This window comes from Diceros bicornis, chromosome 31 (genome assembly GCF_020826845.1).
Source record: "Diceros bicornis minor isolate mBicDic1 chromosome 31, mDicBic1.mat.cur, whole genome shotgun sequence".
Taxonomy (NCBI): Eukaryota; Metazoa; Chordata; class Mammalia; order Perissodactyla; family Rhinocerotidae; genus Diceros; species Diceros bicornis.
In genome coordinates, this window is record NC_080770.1 from 32565038 (window position 1) to 32583876 (window position 18839).

The window sequence follows — 18839 nt, forward strand, 5'->3', positions numbered from 1 at the left end:
CCGAGGGAGCCTGGATCAAAGATTCTCTGGCAACCTGGAGACTCTCCCTTTCGGGGAGTAATGCATCGCTGGGGATGGGAGAAGCTGGGACAGCACATTTTACTCAGTGCCTGCATCGTGACAGACATCAACACCTGCACATCATATTCTCACAGCCCCTTTGCAGACCTGCTCCCATTTCACAGATGAAGAAACTGAGGTTCCAAGAAGGGAAGTGGCTAGCCCGTGACAGAGCTGGGATCTAAACCAGAAATGTGACGCCACACTGCCAATCAGAGTACAGCTAACATTTACTGAGCACTTACTAAGTGCCAGCTGCTGTCTAAGGGCTTTTAAGGTTTTAGCTCATTTAATCCTCAAAAAAACTCCACAGGATTTATGAGGAAACCGAGTACCTTGCCCAGGTCCCACAGCTCACATGTGACAGAGCCGGGATTCAGCCCAGGCCGTGTGGCTCCAGAGCCAGTCCGCTCCCACCCTGCACCCTGCCTCCTGTCCTCGAGCACAGCACCAAAGGAGAACGTGCGTTTATCTGTTTGGAAATGTCAGCACCTGTGGTTCAAACATCACATGCAATCAGAGAAAACTAATTCTATTCCATTGACTCCAAGACTCCACTGACAAGGCATGCCGCTATTTTATATATACTAAGAAAGGGAAAACTCTGCCCATTACACTAGGACACCACGTCTCCTATCCCAACGATTATACGCGGCATCTCAATTTCAGAGATCTGAACGTGTGAAAAGATGCGTGTCTCAGAATTAAAGAAATACTGGAGGCCTAGAATGAACAAGATGGTGAAATGCATGATAGACGCAGAGCAGAAACAAGGTCCTCTGAGCGCAGAAAGTATGTTAACGCTAAATCTGATTTTTCAAGAAAACCTGATAATCCTGATTTTTATGTGCAAGTCTCCAATTTAGAAGCATTGGCAACAAGTCATGTTTTTAGTGTCCTTGTGCGGGACAAATGAAACCTGAGTACAGCCCAGTCTGGCTGGGAGCCCTCCCAGCTTCCTCCCCGGTGGGCTGGAAGGCAGAGACTACCGGCACCTCCCACCCCCACAGCTTTTAAAGGCACAGAACTCTCACAGGCTGCCATACATGCTAACTAGCATTCAGCGTACTTCTTCCATCATGGAAGTGGCCAAATCAAGACAGCAGGGGATAGAAGTAAGACTACACATAGCTGAATTTTCAAAAATATATTTCTCATATATGTTTTGAATTCTCAAAAATATATTTCTCACTCTTCCCAGGCTTTCAAACCCCTCCTGTTCTATTGACAGACCTGGTCCTGTTCCCTGACCATTATGCTATCAAGGAAGGGGTGAAATAAATAACAACCAAGTACCCCAGGGGATGCAGGGAGAACCCACGCAGCATGGGGACCCCCAGGAGCTGTGGGAGCTGCTGGTCAGAGGACACTGGACCTTCTCAATATTACCCGGCACAGTAGGTGGTGTCCTGGAGCCCATGAGTGCAGCCTTATTTGGACATAGGGTCTTTGCATGTATAATCAAGTTAAGATGAGGTCATATTGGATTAAGGTGGACCTAATCCAGTGATGGGTGTCCTTATAACAAGAGGGAAATTTGGGGCCAGCCCCAGTGGTCCAGTGGTTAAGTTCAGCACACTCCACTTCATCAGCCTGGGTGTGGTTCCCGGGTGCAGACCTACACCACTTATCTATCAGTGGCCATGCTGTGATGGCAACTCACATGCAAAATAGTGGAAGATTGGCACAGATGTTAGCTCAGGGCAAATCTTCCTCAGCAAAAAGAGGAAGATTGGCAACAGATGTTAGCTCAGGGCCAATCTTCCTCAGCGGAAAAAAAAAGAAGAGGAGGGAAATTTGTACGTAGAGACAGAGGCACAAGGAGAACGCCATGTGATGACAGAGGCAGAGACCAGAGTGTTGCTTCTACAAGCCAAAGAAGCCAAGGGATGCCAGAAGCGAAGCAAGGAGACCCTCCCCTAGATCCTCAGAGAGAGCACGGTCCTGCCAGCACCTTGATTTAGACGTCCAGCTTCCAGAACTGGGAGAGAAGAGATTTCTGCTGTTTTAAGCCACCGGTTTGTGGTGTGTAACTAACACACCCAGAGTGTTTCAGAGCACTTTCTACTGCTCTACCTAGTGTAAAACTGTTGCTGGCATCTTCAAACAGCTGCCAGGGCCCTTTCAGAAAAGTGTGCATACAGTCAATTCACGTTCGGTCAAGCGTAGCCTGACAAGCCGGAAATGTCCGCAAGTAGCCGCCAGATGACCCCCCGGGAATTATGCTGTGTTCCCACCATCTGGACTGGATGTGTCTCCTCAGCGCCCGCACGGAGCACAAAGAACACTTCGGCGGGGGAAAAGCATCTGGAAGACTGTCTTCTCCAAGTTCCAGGCCTAAAACCCTGGAGGCCGCAGGGAGCAGCGCTGGTTTCAGGCCAGCACTGTGAAGGCAGACACTGAAGAAGACGGGTCAAGCGATGAAGCAAAACGCCATCATCAAAACCCACTTAGTTGCTCAAGCGCGAGGGGCCCCAGCAGGGCTGGGAAGAAGCCGACGGCGGCCATGCCAGCGGTGAGGGCCAACCGCAGGGCCGTGAAGACAGAGGGCCCCAACTGAAGGCAGGAGAGCCACTCCTGAACTTCCCTCCCTGCCCCCTGAAGAGCCTGCCGGGCTCACCTCAGGCCCTCAAATCTTTGTTTCCCGCCCTTTTGCACCGCCTTTGGGGTCTGGCTGCCCCCTGGAGCTCTAAGCTAAAGGGAATTTCATAAGAGCTCATGAGGGTGTGTCCAAGACTCTCAAGAGAAAAGATGTTGACCCAGCAAAGGAAGGTGTGTCTATGGCTTACGCTCCCCAAGTGAGGGCAGGAGAGGGTGCGGAGCAGAAGGGAGGGTGTGCTGGTGGGGAGGCGGGCGGGGGTGGGCTGGAGCATATGTCCAGCGCGGCACCGGCCAGGAACTCTGAGCAGACGTGGGGTTGAGGATACTGTCATCTGCACTCCCGGAGGGAATGTGTCAGTCAGCGCCAGGCCCCCGCTCCGAGCCTCCGGGACATCAGCTCATGTGAGACTTACAGCAACGCCCCGTGGTCAGGAGCGCTGGTCTTCACGCTGTTTGCACCAGGAAACCGCGGCTACTGTTCAAGGTCAGCTCCTTCCTCACCGGCTTAGGGCCTGGACGCAGGGCCTATTTAATGCTTTAAATATCACCCCTGGAGGAGACAGTAGCATTACCCCATTTCACAAATGAGGAAACAGGTGCAGAGCTAGGTAAAACGGGGCCCAGGGCCCAGGGGTCATAAACGGAGGCTGGCCCCAGCTCCTGTTCTTAACCACAGGATTTACGGCCTCACCTTTGAGATGAAAGAAATTAAGTGAAGTGGGCGGCATGCCGGAAACACCTGAGACGTTTAAAATAAATACACAAGCAGACAAAATGACTAAGTTAGAAAAGAGACAACATCCACACACAGGTCTTGGCTTTCTTCTGTACGGCGAGTGCAGGGAAGGACGAGGGTTTTCATCTGAAGTGTTTAATGGACACAGCGTGAAACCCAAGTGTTTAATGGACGCAGCGTGAAACCGCGTGATATTCTCTAGACTCCTGTAAGTGCCAGTGTTGTTTTCTGAAGCTCGACTTCTTCAGAAGGCTTTGAAATTCAGCACGTTAACAACAGCTTGCCAGATCCAAGACATGGAGAAACAAGGACACCTCAGTCACACGACACGGCAGCGGCTCCCAGTGCGGCTGGCAGGAGGTGACAACAGGAGGCCCATGTGGACTGGGCTGAGCCAGTGCCCACGAGCCCGGATGGCTTGAATGGTCCCTGGGTAGGACCGGTGAGCTTCCCAGGGCGGCCACAACAAAGCACCATAAGCTTAGCACCTTGAAGCAACATAAATGTGTTCCCCCACTGTTCTGGAGGCCAGAACTGCGGTGCCAGCAGGGCCGTGCCCTCCAAGATGCGGGGCAGAATCCTTCCCTGCCTCTTTTTAGCCTCTGGTGGCAGCTGTCCACTCCCAGGGCTCCCTGGTTGCAGTGGCATCACTCCAATCTCTGCCCCTGCTGTCACATGGCCTTCCTCCCTCACATCTTCACAGCGTCTTCTTATAAGGACACCAGCCTTAATGGATTAAGGCCCACCCTACTCCAGCAAGACTTCATCTTAACTAATTATGTTCCCAACGACCCCATTTCCAAATAAGGTCACATTCTGGGGTACTGGGGTTTGACTTATCTTTTGGGGGGACACAATTTAACCCATAACAGTAAGACTCTTACTTTCAAATTCTTAAAGAAAAAAACAAAAGCAGAATGCCTGTGAAGGTCAGCTTGTTACACGGCTGTGGCACAGCCATCACTCACTATGTAACAATTTTTAGAAAACAAGCAGATGGCTAGACAGCTGGATTCGTTTGTAAGGACTGTCGTGACAAAGTACCACGATGGGGTGGTTTCAACAACAGAAATTTATTGTCTCACAGTTCTGGAGGCCAGAAGTCTGAAATCAAGGTGTCAGCAGGGTGGGTTCCTTCTGAGGACTGTCAAGAAGGGTCTGTTCTGGGCCTCTCTCCTTGGCTTGGAGACGGCCATCTTCTCTCCCTGTCTCTTCACGTTGTCTTCCCTCTGTGTGATCTCCCCAAGAATGTTTTCCCTTTTTACAATGACACAGTCATATTGAAGTTGGGTCTACCCTAATGATCTCATTTTAACTTGATGAGCTCTGTAAAGACCCAATCTCCAGATAAGGCCACACTCTAAGGTACTGGGGGGAGGGGGGTTAGGACTTCAACATATGAATTGGGGGGTGATGACACAATTCAACCCCCAACAGTGGTGGTGTGTCTGTTTTGCTTTGTACACAGCTGCAGGAGAGGACTGAACCCCGCTGTGGCTGCACCCCACAGCTCACGCAGGCTGCCTTCCGGGGCCTGGGTCAGCTGTCACCAGCCCCCGCTCTGAGGGAAAAACAGAGCAGCCTAAGAGAGGAAGCAGCAAGCTGTATCCACCCTGTGGAAACTTCCTGATTTCCTGGGGCATTCTGCACGGGAGCCAGGCATTAGGTGCCCTGGTGAAATGGCTGAATTACTGCTAAGTGTGGTAGGGATAACAAGTCAGAATCCAGCTTTTCCCCTCACCTCTCTGCTTGCCCTGTAGCATCAGGTTTAACAGAAAACACATGTGGCGCCACCTAGGGGCAGAAGACGAGAAAGACGATAATAAGACAGAGGAAGGCTGTCTGCCTGGGCTTTCCTCTCCTTTTATATTTCTTGGTGATCATTACTGCAAACTTGCCCTCTCAACCCTAGCTCATGGATTTCTGCCATCACACTAGGGCAATTAGAGGGCGTGCTCAAGAAATGGCTGGGGACAGTAAAAGGAAATAAAATTCCAATTCTATCTCTGTACCTACTTCTCTGTCTCTGGACTGGGAGACTCATTAACATTTTACCATATGACAAGGCCCTTGAATAGAATATATCTCCATCTCCACCCTCTACACACACACACACACACACACACACACACACAGTCTCAACAAGCCTGGTCCACACACACACACACAGTCTCAACAAGCCTGGTCAAAGACACCAACCAATATAATTTTTCAAAGAAGAAAATGAACCCCCGGATCTCAGACGTTCAAGATCTCACCCACATGTGCTCAGGCCACAGAGAGAGGGCAGCTCAAATCCAACACAAAACTGGAAGGAGAGCTTGATTTCAGATCACCTGTGGGTTCTGGAAATTTGGGTGGCTGCTTTATTGCAGCGAGTGGCAGTAATTAAAGCAGTCTCTCCTTTCAGAGATTCACAGGACTAGAAGCCACTTTAAAGTCATTTGTACAGAAAAACATTATCGATATTTTTAAATTAAAAAAAAAAACGCCGGATAGCAGTGATACCATACAGTATGATCCCACCCAGCAGAGTAACTAACACAGACACATGCAGAGAGGGACTGACTGGCCCCACTTGTGGTCTCGGATAGAGGAAGGTTCTGGGGACTCACTCTCTGGGACCACGGGAGCTCTGTGCAATCTCTGTGGTTCAGTTCCTCATCTGGAGACAACAACAGTCCCTTCCTCAGGAGGCTTGTGACAATCGAATGAGTTAATGTCATGTAACATGCCCGGGTGGCGCAGCCCCAAGCAGGCTCAAGGAAGCACACGTCACAGCTCTTGTCGTGATGAGTGCTTTCATGGAGCTGCCACGTTTCTCCAAAACGTCTCTCTATTCCTTTTATTACCAAAAAAAAAGTTATTTCGATAAAACAATCATTTCGATAAAACCAAAAACCGAAACACACTCAAACTATCCCAAAACAAGCCTCTTCTCTCCAAACTCGAAGGGGAAGCTTCGCCAGACACATGAGGCAGAAAATTTAATGACTCGACTCAGTTGGAAATGTATTCTAGTCCATTAAGAGATTTCACAAAGTCGGCAATACAAGTAGTAAATAGGGGTATGGGAAAACATTCAACCTCTTTAGCTAATAAAAAAATTGAAAATTAAAATATATAACCATTTTCAACTATTAAATTAACCAGAAAAAAAAATATTTTTTAAGATATTACCCAATACTGCCAAGAGTAAAATAAAGCCAGAATTCTCACATGTTGCCAGTGACGGAGGAAGCTGGTGCAAACTTTCAGCAAAACAAGTGGGCGTCTGTTTCGAGAGCCAGGAAAGGCTCCCGAATTTCATTTCTGAGAATCTAGCGTAAGAAAACTTTTCAAAACGGGGAAAGTCACGTCCACCCTCATGTTCACAACAGTGAATGTTATTTCTAATAATGAAAAACTGGAAATAACATAAATGCCAAATAATGAGGAAATAAATTATATTTTACCAAGTGAATGGACTATTTATCTAAGCATTAAAAATGATAAAGAGAAATATGTTAGAATGTTGAAATGTTACCTGGAAAAAAATCAAAATATAAAATTGTATACCTATGGTGATTAAACCGGGAAAAGCCTGAATGAAAACTTCTAAGATGCTAACAGTGGTTCTGTTAGAGTACGGACTCTATGTGTGATTCTGCTGTTTTTCTCCTCCTTGTTCCCCCAATTTTTATAATATGTGATTTTTATTACCTTTATGATAAAAAAGTTTCTTCCTGTCTTATGAGAATCTTTCCTCTGCAGTGGATACAGAATAGCTTCTCACTGCCTCACAACCCAGCACCACATCTCTCCACTCTTCTCTCACCCTCTGGAAAGGGCAAGAATTCTCCTTGTTTAAGTGTATTATCTTCTAAAGGCCAAAGCTATTTCACAGGGCACTTGAGGCCACCACTACTCTGAGAACAGCAGCCGCCTTCACTCTCCTCCCGTAAGGATCAAGCTGTTCCAAAGAATCAGAGAAAGGGCTTTGTAACTTCCGAGCAAGACACGGAAGGAGGTGGCACGAATTCTAACTCGGCCACTCTCAGGGTGCCCTTGAAAAGATGGTCCAGTTGATGTCCTGGAGCCCTCAGCCCATGCTGGCTCAGGCTGAACCCATCGCATACGTCTGTCCTCCGGGTACGGACAGGTTCCTTAATGGACTCTAAACATTCTGATCAGCAGAAGTAAAAAAGCGAGAGAGACTTAAACACCCAACCTAGAGAATGGTTAGGCGACAGGGATCTACCTGATGGAAGGCAGGCAGCCTCACAGAACAACTATGATGTTAAATACGGAAATGTGGCAACGGCTTCTATGTGAAGCAGAAACAAGCAGGTTACTGGGTCACGGGCCCTCATGACGACAGCTGTATAAAACAGTTTGTGCAGAATGACCAGTAACAGTTAACGTTTACCACTCACTGAACACACCCAGCACTATGCTGTGTGCCGACATGCACTCACACTTCACAACAATGCTTATTAGAGGCCTTACTCCCATTCTGGAAAGGAGGAAATTGAGAAACCAGGAGATTAAGAATTCTCATTTCATCCTCCCCAGGGCTAAGGTTTAGAACATTCTGGTAACTTTCCGAAGACCACACAGCACGGGGGGGAGAGGGCTGGGATCTGGACACAGTCTTTCTCCAGAGCTCACACCCTCACCTCCTGGACTAGAAGGCAAGAGGCAAGAAATTTAAAACACAAATAGAATTTCCTTTAGAAAAAGACTTCTTTTCCTTCCCTCTACTGTCTGAACTTTATAGCGTTCTTCTCTTTTTCTCATTTAAAGATTACAAAAAGAGGGCCAGCCCAGTGGTGTAGCGGTTAAGTGCACGCGCTCCACTGTGGTGGCCCAGGGTTCGCAGGTTCGAACCCCGGGTGCGCACCGACACACCAACTTGTCAAGCCATGCTGTGGTGGCGTCCCATATAAAGTGAAGGAAGATGGGCATGGATGTTAGCCCAGGACCAGGCTTCCTCAGCAAAAAGAGGAAGATTGGCATCAGATGTTAGCTCAGGGCTAATCTTCCTCAGAAAAAAAAAAGATTAAAAAAAGAAGGGCAACAGAGAAGAGATTTTCTTACTGCCTGTGTTTGTGTGTATGGTTTTTTTAAATTATGTTTTGATCAAAAGACTAAATAAATGTCAATCAAGTCCGTACTACACTTGGGGGTTAAGGGTGGGAAATGAGGAGAAAAAATGATGGAGAAGAGCCGACACGAGCCTGTTCCAAACCAAACCAAACAGCGCCAGGCAGCTGCCCACACCATCTTGTTTTTTATAGTCTCTTTCCACCACCTCTTCCAGTTTGCACATGAATTCTGAAATCATGGAACTGGACTGACAGAGACACAGAATGTCACAGAAGACCCCAATATCACACAGCTGCCACTAACAAAGCTGGGAACAGAATTTAGGTCTCAACTCCCAATCCTGCATCCTTCACAAACTTATCCTCTGCTGAATATTCTCAGCTCACCTGAAGACAATCTGCATTTACTGGAGTTCAAAATATACATCATGTTCCGGAAAAGATCCTTCCACATATTCAAAGAGTGTTTCATAAAGCTCAAAACCGGACAAATTGCAGAGTTCAGACAAACTATCTCATTTGTAACTCAAATTACAAATGTTAAATTTCTAGCAATTTTGAAGCCATGCTAGAAACTCAGAAAGTTGAAATAGACATAAACTTTTAAAAAAATTCTGCAAAAATAAAAATGCATTATGTATACTGGTCTATTCAGAAAAAATCACACGCAACTAACAAAATGAAATATTCCCAACAAAAACCATACTCCCAAACCACCCCCCCTCAAAACCTCTCTGAGGAGTGGGGGCAGGCAGGGATACTGGACCCCTTGAACAGACCAAGGGCCAGTCTCGGAGCAGACGGCTTGCCTGAGGGAGCACATCATGAGGGAGGGGTGGCTGGCTCCAGAGGTGGGTTCCAAATTCAGTGCCCCTTCCCGTGCGTCAACAGACTGGGCCTCAAACCCCAGGAACAGCTATGTTAAAAGTTCAGATTATCATCCTCTCCTCAGCCATTTCCTCAGCTGGCTTCCAGAGAGACAGCAGATTCAGAGCCAGAACACACAGTTCTCCCGTCAGAGAGGCCCTGTGGCTTGGTGCACGAGGCCCTCGAAAGAGCCAAGAACCGTTGTCCAGCTGTGTGGTCCCAAGGCATGCAGTCCCCCACTCGACAACCCCGGCCCAGCGCTCCTCGGGTCTGCTCCCCACCTGCCAGGGTGCCACAGCCGAGCGCAGTCTGCAGCACCAAACCTGAGCAAGGAAGAGGAATATGCCTCGATGGGGCAGGGAGCATGACCACCCCACACCCTGGACGCCCCTCAACGCACATCCCAGGTGCCTCCTTTCTTGTAGGCTACCACTGACGAAGATCTGATGCATATTTCGGGGGCACGAAACGGGAAAGAGGCTGAAGAAGGAGGTGGGGCGGGGAAGATCAGAAAGAACCCCCAGGTCTTGGTGGTGCCCATTTGAAGATGATGCCCAGGCCGTATCGGCAGAGAAAAAGACATGTAGAAGCAAATTACTCTCTGTCTAGTCAGTACCAACTCCGTGCTGGGTACTCGACATAACACTACAGCTTACTGAATCGTCAAGGCTCCACAATGTACCAGATATGACAGGTGGTCACCAGCCTGGGCCTTGGGGTCAGGCAGCCCGAGGTTCAAACCCAGGTCTGCTGCTTGCCGGCTGGAAGACACTGAAGCTACATAGGCTCTGGGAGGCTCAGAGTCCTCGTATGTAAAGTGAAGGTGTGACAGTCTCCGGGGTGGGTATTAGAAGAGCCTGGTGGCAGGGTCCTCTGCTCTCCCAGAGCTGTGGCTCCATTCTCACCGAGACCCCTGTTTCTGCCCAGACCATGCTGCTCTGAGACAGAGCTACAGAGTGGAGAGGGCAGGCCCGCTCACCAGAGACTCACACCCACCAGCAGGGGCAAGCAGAGTGCAGGGTCCAGCCCCCCTCCCCTGCCCGCGGCCCCCCGCCCCCACCCCACTCACGGCACTCCTTCTCGTCACTCTTGTCGAAGCAGTCAGGCAGCCCATCGCACTGCCAGGCGCCGGGGATGCACCGCCCGTTGCCGCACATGAAGTTGCCTGGGATGTTGCACTCGTTGGTGAAGTTGTTCCCGGGGAGCAGCTGGCTCTCTGTGGGAGAGAGGGGACGGGGGATCAGACAGCACGGCAATGACGCAAGGACCCGTGGAGCCCCCACAACCGCACGGGCTCTTGTTCGGCACGGGTGTCTAGGTGAGACTTCCGGGAGGTGACTCCAACTCTCTGGGCCTCAATTTCCTCATCCGTGAAATGGACTGATCATCTGCCCCACCCCACCTCCTGATTCTGAGAGGACTAAAGGGAGAAACACAGGGCACGCCCTTAGCGATGCTCGGCACACAAGCGCTGCTCGCTGACTTTTCTTCTTTCTCTGTCAAAAAGCTTGGTCGTAAAATCCAAACGTTCTTTTCTGGCCACCAGCAGTGGCTAAAAATGAGGGTTCCAAGACAGGAGCGAGCGCCGGATCCCAACGCCTCCTGCGGCAGGACTGCGGCTCCTGCCAGGCTCGACTCTGTGGCTCGACCCCCACAGCACCCCTGAACTTGGGCCACGTCGGCAGGAATACTAGGAGATCGTTCCACTCTAGGAAACAGGAGCCCCGGCCCACAAAACCAACCTGCCTGAGGTCGCACGGGGAGGGAGGCCAAACTGAAACTTAAACTCAGGCCTTCCAACCCCCAAGAGGGGACCAAGTTCAGCGAACTGCCTGCGGAGAGTTCCTGGAGCTTTAGAACCCAGGCCCGAGGTCTAGAATCAACTCCACTGAACAAAGCCACAAAACGCCAAGGCCCCCGCCCGAAAGTGACAACTCTGAGGCTGGAAACAAACAGGAAAGGCCCAGACCACAGAGGTTGGGGTGCTGAGTTTATCCACCCAGGGACCCCGGGGGCAGGCTTTCCAGGCAGCCAGAATCTGATCAATCTGATCAGTCTGAGCCAGTGTGATCAATGGCTGGGAGATAAGGAGCCCTCGGGAAGTACAATGGTCTTAGGGGAAAAGCAGAGAAAAAGACCAGACCCTCCAGGTTCCCTCCTAAGTCTTCAAGAAGCATTTACTGAACATTGATGACCAGACACTTGTGCTAGGTCCTAGAGATGCAGAGATGAACACTAGGGCTCCTTCCTTCAGGCCGGAAAGGCATATCGGTATACTAATGATTTTATTACTGTGTACTAAGAAGAGGGGTATCCACACCTGCCTGTGGGGAGCAGGAGGAGAGCAGGGCCCATGATCCTTGTTCACAAGCTTTGCCAACGAGAAGCATCTCCTTTCAGATCCCTGACATCACGTCTTCTTTCATGCCACTATCCTTTACACGTGCTACTATCTGTACCTGGAATGCCCTTCAACCTGTGGGGTCTCCTAGTAAATCCCTACATACCTGTTAGCATACAACTTCTATGTTACCCTCCCTCTGAAGGATTCCCTGACCTCTCCAAGTAGAAATGAGCACTCTGCTGTGTGGCTATGGTTCTACTGGAGTGATACTAAAAACATTTTACAATTGGAACAGGTGGTCAACAGCAAATTGGAGGGGACACAGCCACAGGCAAGCAATCCCACATCAGCCCAGCCCATGGATATTCCTGTAGACCAGCTGCCCCACACTGCACTGAAGTCGTAACACATGCACGTAACACACATGCACGTCTCCCCACTGAAATGAGTTTTCCGAGTTCACCGAAGAGTTCTAGAAGAGCAGCTACAGGGGGGCGCCTCACCCTGCCCTAACTACCGGCACCAGAGCCCTAAAAATCTCCCCCGTTCCCCTTCTCACTCCATCACCCGCTATGGACGCTAGTCTCCATCGTCACAGCCAGGTCTCCAGCCCCAGTCACCACCATTTCTTACCAGGATTACTGCCACTATCTCCCAACTTGGCCTCCCTGTCTCCCCACTCACTCTCATTGTGGCCAGAGGGACCTTTCTAAAGTGCAAATGGATCACCACACTCCTTTACCTTATAAAGCCATTGAATGGCTCCCTAATGTTCTTAAGATAAAGTCAAAATTCAAGGCATTAAAGAAAGGTTCCAGGAAAGAGGTGGCATTTGCAGTGGACACTGATCGAGACAGAGATGGAACGTGAGGGCTTTCAGGCCTAGAGAATGACAGCCAAGAGGCAGTGCAGGAAGGCTCGGCCCAGGGCAGGGAAGGTTATGGAATAAAAAAACACGCAGCTCTGACTGTTTGGAATTGCAAATGTACTGTGCTACTATTTCCCTATTCCACCACCAGGTCAGACGTCACTAATCGTGGCAGCCTGTCCACTGCGCCCACACTCAATATCAGAATCCCTCTCAAGACTGGACTCTAGACAGCCACCATCAACCCCGAGAAGAAGACGAAACCAATTCACCAGCTCTGGGCAAGGGCTCGAGGTGCCTGAAGGGGAGGCATCGGAGAGAAGCCTAGGACAGCCAGGTGCTGGATCCCGGCCAGACTCAGAATGCTCAGCCCAGAAAACCCACACATTTCAGCTGTTTCCTAACAACTGCTCCGGGCTCCACCCGCCAGCATGGAACTCTTCAGGGCTCCGGAAAGTAACCGTCATTCTCTTTTGTTTGGAAATCATTTACACTTGCTTTTGTAGAGCCGGCTCCTCGAAGGCAAGCCCCCTGGAAAAGTCACTGCAACTGTGAAATCTTGTTCTGATAAACAGATTTCCGGAGCCAGAAAATTGGCCAGATTAGATTCCAAAGTACTTGCTCTGAGAGCCGATGGGCTGGCGGCACATGGACTTGACAAATGAGAGGGTGTGAGGCAGAGACTAAACACCAGTCTGTTATAAACAGGAGGTCCTGCCCGCCACGGGGCTCCCAGCAGGACCAGAGTTCCCGGGGCCAGGTCACTGCTGACACAGAGGAGCATTCTTTGTCCTCTTCTGAGCAACTCCATCATGCATGCCGGGGGCCCAGAGCCTTGTGCTAAGGGAAGCAACATTATCATCCAACTCAAAAGCATGAGGAGAAACCAAGGCAAAAAGAGGTTAAATTCTGTTGATTCTGTCTTCAAAAATCCTCCTCAAACCCATCCAACATGCCTCACTAAACTGGCACCATCCAATCCAAGCCGCCATGACCTCTTGCCCCCTTTAAGCCAGTGGCTCTCACCAGAGGGCAATTTTGCCCCCCCAGGGACATATGGCAGTGTCTGGAGACGTTTTCCATTGTGGCATCTAGTGTGCACAGCTGCAGTGCACAGAGCAGCCCCCCGACAGCGAAGAATCATCCAGCCCGAAATGTCCATAGAGCCGAGGCTGAGGATTCCTGGCTTAACCCAAGCTTCCAACTTTCACTTCTCACTCCCCCGGTTCCTTCTCCTCACAGCAGAGAAGGTTTTAAAATGCTACTGATAAGCTTCTCAGTGCCCTCAGAATAAATCTAAAACCCTGCCATGGTTTACAAGGCCAGGCATGATCCAGCCCCTGACCACTGACATGGACATCTCCAACCCGTTTCCTCAAACACAACTGTCCCTGCAGCGAGGTCCCCGCACACTGTTCACCGACAGATTCTTCCACTCACCCTTCACCTGGTGCTGCAGGCTGAACTGTACCCCCAAAATTCACATGATGGAGTCCTTACCCCCAGTGCCTCAGAATGTGAGTGCATTCAGAGATAGGGCCTTTATTATTATTATTATTGTTTTTGCTCAGGAAGATTTGCCCTGAGCTAACATCCGTTGCCAGTCTTCCTTTTTTTGCTTGAGGAAGATTCACCTTGAGCTAACATCTGTGCCAGTCTTCCACTAGTTTGTATGTGAGTTGCCACCACAGCATGGCTGACAACAAGGAACTGAACCTGGGACGCTGAAGCAGAGAGTTCTGAACTTAACCACTAGGCCACAGGGCCAGCCCCAGGGATAGGGCCTTTAACGAGGTGATTAAGTTAAAATGAGGCTGTTAGGGAGGGCCCTACTCTAATCTGACTGGGGTCCCTATAAGGAGAGAAAATTTGGACACAGACACACACAGAGGGAAGCCCATGTGAAGACACAGGAGGAAGACAGCCATCTACAAGCCAAGGACACAGGCCCTAAAAGAAACCAACCCTGCCACACTTTGATCTCAGTCTTCCAGCCTCTAGAATTGTGACAAAATAAATGTCTGTTGCGTAAGCCCCCCAGTCTGTGGTAGCCTGTCCTGGCTGCCCCAGCAAACTAACACATCTGGCGCATCTCCTCACTTGTCCTTCAGACCTCAGTTTTTTATCCCTTACTCTGAGGGTCCTTCGTTGACACCCAATCGAAGGCTGGTCCCTCTGTTCTTCACTCTGCTCGTGCCCTCCGTTTTCCTTTGCGCTTCCTGACATAACGGTACCACTGCCCCACGGGACTGCACGCCTCCTGAAGGCAGAGGGGCGCTGCTTATTCAGCTCTGCATCCTTGGCACCTGGTGTTCAGCAGGTTCCCAATAAATATCTGTGGTCGCTCTAAGAACAAAATCAAGTCTCCAGTGGCTGATTGACATCCACCCCCTCCCTCATCCCCGGGGAAGGTGAGTAGGATCTGTACACATAAAGTTAAAAATAAGGGACCTAGGGGTGTCTGGATTTGTGCAAGTAAATCCCTACCTGTCTGCTTTAAAAGAGGTTAGAAATCTTTTCAGCCCGACAGCAGGGCTTTCTAGTAGTTGAAATATTTATCCCATCTCAGCGTCTTGGGACACATTTAGAATCCAAAACAGACAAGCATTAGGACGCAGTTGGCTAGCTAGGGTTTCTCCTTCTCCCTTTTCCTCCTTTCATTAAGCAGAAAAATGAAAAAGAGTTGCCCATTTTCACTGCAGCACATCACTTAAAATAACTACACCAAGAATGAAAAGAAAATTCCAAGTCCTCCCCCCGGGCAGAGGCAAACAGCTTGCTGCAGCAGCTTCTCCCCACATCTCTGCCCCCACAAATTTATACTTGAGGAGGGGCCCAAAACCGGGGCGACTGTAAAAACTCAGGCAGCTGCTGCACTGCGCCCAAACTCTCCTTCCGGAACATGCAGTCAGTGATGCTGACTTTTCCAGCTGAGAAATGGGGATCCCATTCTACGAGTTGGAGTCCTCCACATTCTCGTCTCTCCCTCTGCTGCTCTTCTCCCGCTGGGGACTCCCCTGTCATGATGCAATACAGAACTCACATCTGCAAACCATCAACAGAACCTGCTTTCAGATTTCTGCCCAACCGCTTTGTTTACATCCTGTGCTTCTGGACAAGCATGCGGCTCAATGAACAACAAAGCAAGACACACTCACGTACGTACAAACACACGTACAGCCTAGCATTCCATTTTGAAGATCTCAAATAGATCTTCCCTAAAACCTCCCCAGAGAATAACACACCTCTTCCCACTGCCTGGCGCCGAAAGACATAATGTTACAAGGCCACTGAAAACAACCCTCTGCTTTCCCTTTGACTCACTTCTTCAAACACACACACACGGTCCATGCACAGGGACATGTGAGGCACCAAGTGAGCTCGTCTGCAATGATTTGTTTGTAAACATCCCGGGAAAATGCCTGAAGGTCCCCCTGACGCCAGACTGCTCCGCACAGTGACGCCAGTGTCAGATGGGACCAGAGACATCTGTCCAAGCACTTCCCAGAGCCACGCGGCTCTCATCAAACTGCATCCTGCTGGAAGGGAGAGTCATGCGTGGAAGTCTAAGCCTGGAGTGAGGATGTGCCTCTGGCTCCCGGTACTTAAGCACACCCAGGTCTCCAGCTCTGTCTAGACTCTGCACACCACAATGCCTTGGGAGCTCGTTCCAGCCCCATCTGCTCAAGGAAGACACAGCCCAGGGAAATCGGTGAGAAGTAGAAAACGACTCACGGGTTCAGCCCAGGACTGCTGACCGCTGGCATTCACAGGTTTCATATTTGCACCGATTCCTCATTCACACACACAGTGTACCATAATTACACTGACCCTGAAGGAAGAGCGGCTGTAATTCTGCCGCAGGAACAATTTACGGATGGAGAAAGTCACCTGGCCGTGAGTGTGCCTGGCTGTCCGCCCAGCACCTGCACCTCACACAGCCAGCTCATTCGCTTCTCCCGTGAAATGCGAAGCAGCAGCAAGAGGATACAAGAGCACCAATGCTGTTTCCTTCTTAAAATGACTTAGCAAAGAAAGCCAATGGCTAGTATTAACAAGGCAAGCAAGAGACAGTGAGGGGGTCTAGGGAAAGCACAGTTCTTCACCAGGAAAGAGCTGTATGAATTATTTTCCGCCCATATTGACAGCCTCGTGAACGGCCCGAAGCTGTTACTTACAGTTGTTAGTTACGCTCCATTGCGTTTCGGGAGGAAAATTATGTCGGAGCAGCACTAATGGCGTGGGGATTGGTGAGCCATCGGCATGCAGCCCTCGCAAGGTCCAAGGTCCACAGCTCCGCACTGGACAGCAACACTGGAGGAGGATGTTCCTCATGACGCTGAGCCCCCCACCCTGGTCGCCACCCCTCCTCATGCTCCCTTTAACAGCCCTTAAGAAAACGATCATTAATGACTTTTTAGAAGATCTAACATCTACTGAAGCTCTTACCACGTGGCAGGAGTTTAACATCAGTTCTCTTTTTATTCCTTCTCAATAGCCCTATGAAACAGGCACCACGCCCATTTTGTACACAAGGAAAGGGAGCCTGAAGAAGTACCTTGCCCAAGGTCACAGAGCAAGAACAGGGGTCCACAAACTTTTTAGGCCAGATTGTAAATATTTTAGGCTGTGCAGGTTAGGAGGCCAAATTAAAGTATACTACATAGGTATTTCCATGAGAGGAGAGAAAACAATGTTCACAAAAGTTTTATTGATGAAATTTAAAATATAATAATTGAGAACAATTATCAGTAATACAGGTCTACTAATTAAAAGAATGGAATCTTTTTTGGGGGGACAGAACAGGTAATATTTCACTTGATTGAGGTTCCAAGTTGGTGTTCCCTATCATCAAAATCTATTGCAAATATTCAATTTTTTTTCAACCATTTAAAAATGTAAAACAGGGGCCAGCCTGGTGGCATAGTGGTTAAGTTTGCACACTCCACTTTGGCGGCCTGGGGTTCACAGGTTCAGATCCCAGTCACAGACATACAACCGCTCATCAAGCCATCCTGTGGCAGGCGTCCCACATGCAAAATAGGGGAAGATTGGCAACAGATGTTAGCTTAGGGCCTATCTTCCTAAAAAAAAAAAAAGAAAAGTAAAAACCATTCTTAGCTCAGGGACTGTGGTGGGCTGGCTTTGGCCCGAGGGCCACAGTTTGAGACTCTTGAGCTAGAAGACAAAAGGTCTATCTAAACAACAAAATGGCAAAAGGATCTCCTCTCCATCCCATCACACCTGCCACACTCTGAAATGATCCCTGCGGTGTGGTGGTTGCTCCCCCTGCTACAAAGGCAGAGACCGTGGCTGTCCTGTTTCCTGCTGTGTACCCAGCATCCAGCAAATGCCAGGCACCCAGCACTCAGTAAATGCTTGTTGACTGAATGAGTGGTGTCTCCTAAGCGCCCTTCCAATTCTGACGCTCTCAGCTTCTGTGAATTTATCTGAACCCTATCTGAACTGATTTACACTTTTGTGCGAATACAATGGATACATGAGATTGGGTCTACAAAACACTCCTGAGCTCTAGGAGGAAAGGAACCGAAGTGAAGAACTTCTGGATGAACTTTTACGAGCTCTCTCTTTTCACACACACTGTGTCCTCGCCAAGGGCCACCTGCATGTCAGGCCGGGTGACAACCTGGAGCAGGAGCTGTCCCCCACGTGCCTTTCTTTTCAGTGTCCATCAGCAGCAGCAGGAAGTGACAATCAGGCAGTGAAACTGAAGGACAAGGGAGGGGCCAACTTATGACAAATTTTATCAGGCTTGCAAATAAGCCAGGCTTAAGGGGGCAAGTCAACCCCACACTTCAGCACCTCTCAGAAACAGCCACAGGGTCAAGAAGAAGGACTCTGCTCCCATCTCAAGTTCAGCCCAGCTCCAGGAGCCCAGGGACGGCTGCAACAACTCTCCCAGTCCCCGGGAACTGATCTGCAGCCTACACTCTGCTCTGCAGATACACTCAGGCAGGGCAAGCAGGGAGAAGGCCAAAGCACACCACGGAATGAGGCCAGAAACGCAAAATGAGCTTCATTTAGACCCAAAAGCATAGCTTTACAAGCTCAGGGTAAGGAAGGATTTCTGAAAAAAGACTCAAAAAAGCACAAGTCATAAAGACTGATAAATACAACTGCATCAAAATGTGAAACTCCTGGTCACCAAGAGATACTGTAAACAAAGTTAAAAGATAAACCACTAACTGGATGATGGTATCTGCCACATCAATAACCCAGAAAGATCGATATCTAGGACTTTCTTACAAGATGATA

At 49.5% G+C, this 18839-nt stretch overlaps 1 protein-coding gene across 2 annotated transcripts in view; it reads right to left on the reverse strand.

Moving 5' to 3' along the window:
- Positions 1-18839, reverse strand: part of LDLRAD3 (low density lipoprotein receptor class A domain containing 3) — a 239772-nt gene that overhangs the window by 153880 nt on the left and 67053 nt on the right. For both annotated transcript variants that reach the window (XM_058527142.1, XM_058527141.1), the window contains exon 2: positions 10421-10567. In XM_058527142.1, coding sequence (XP_058383125.1) covers positions 10421-10567 — 147 coding nt within the window. The remainder of the gene's footprint in view (positions 1-10420; positions 10568-18839) is intronic.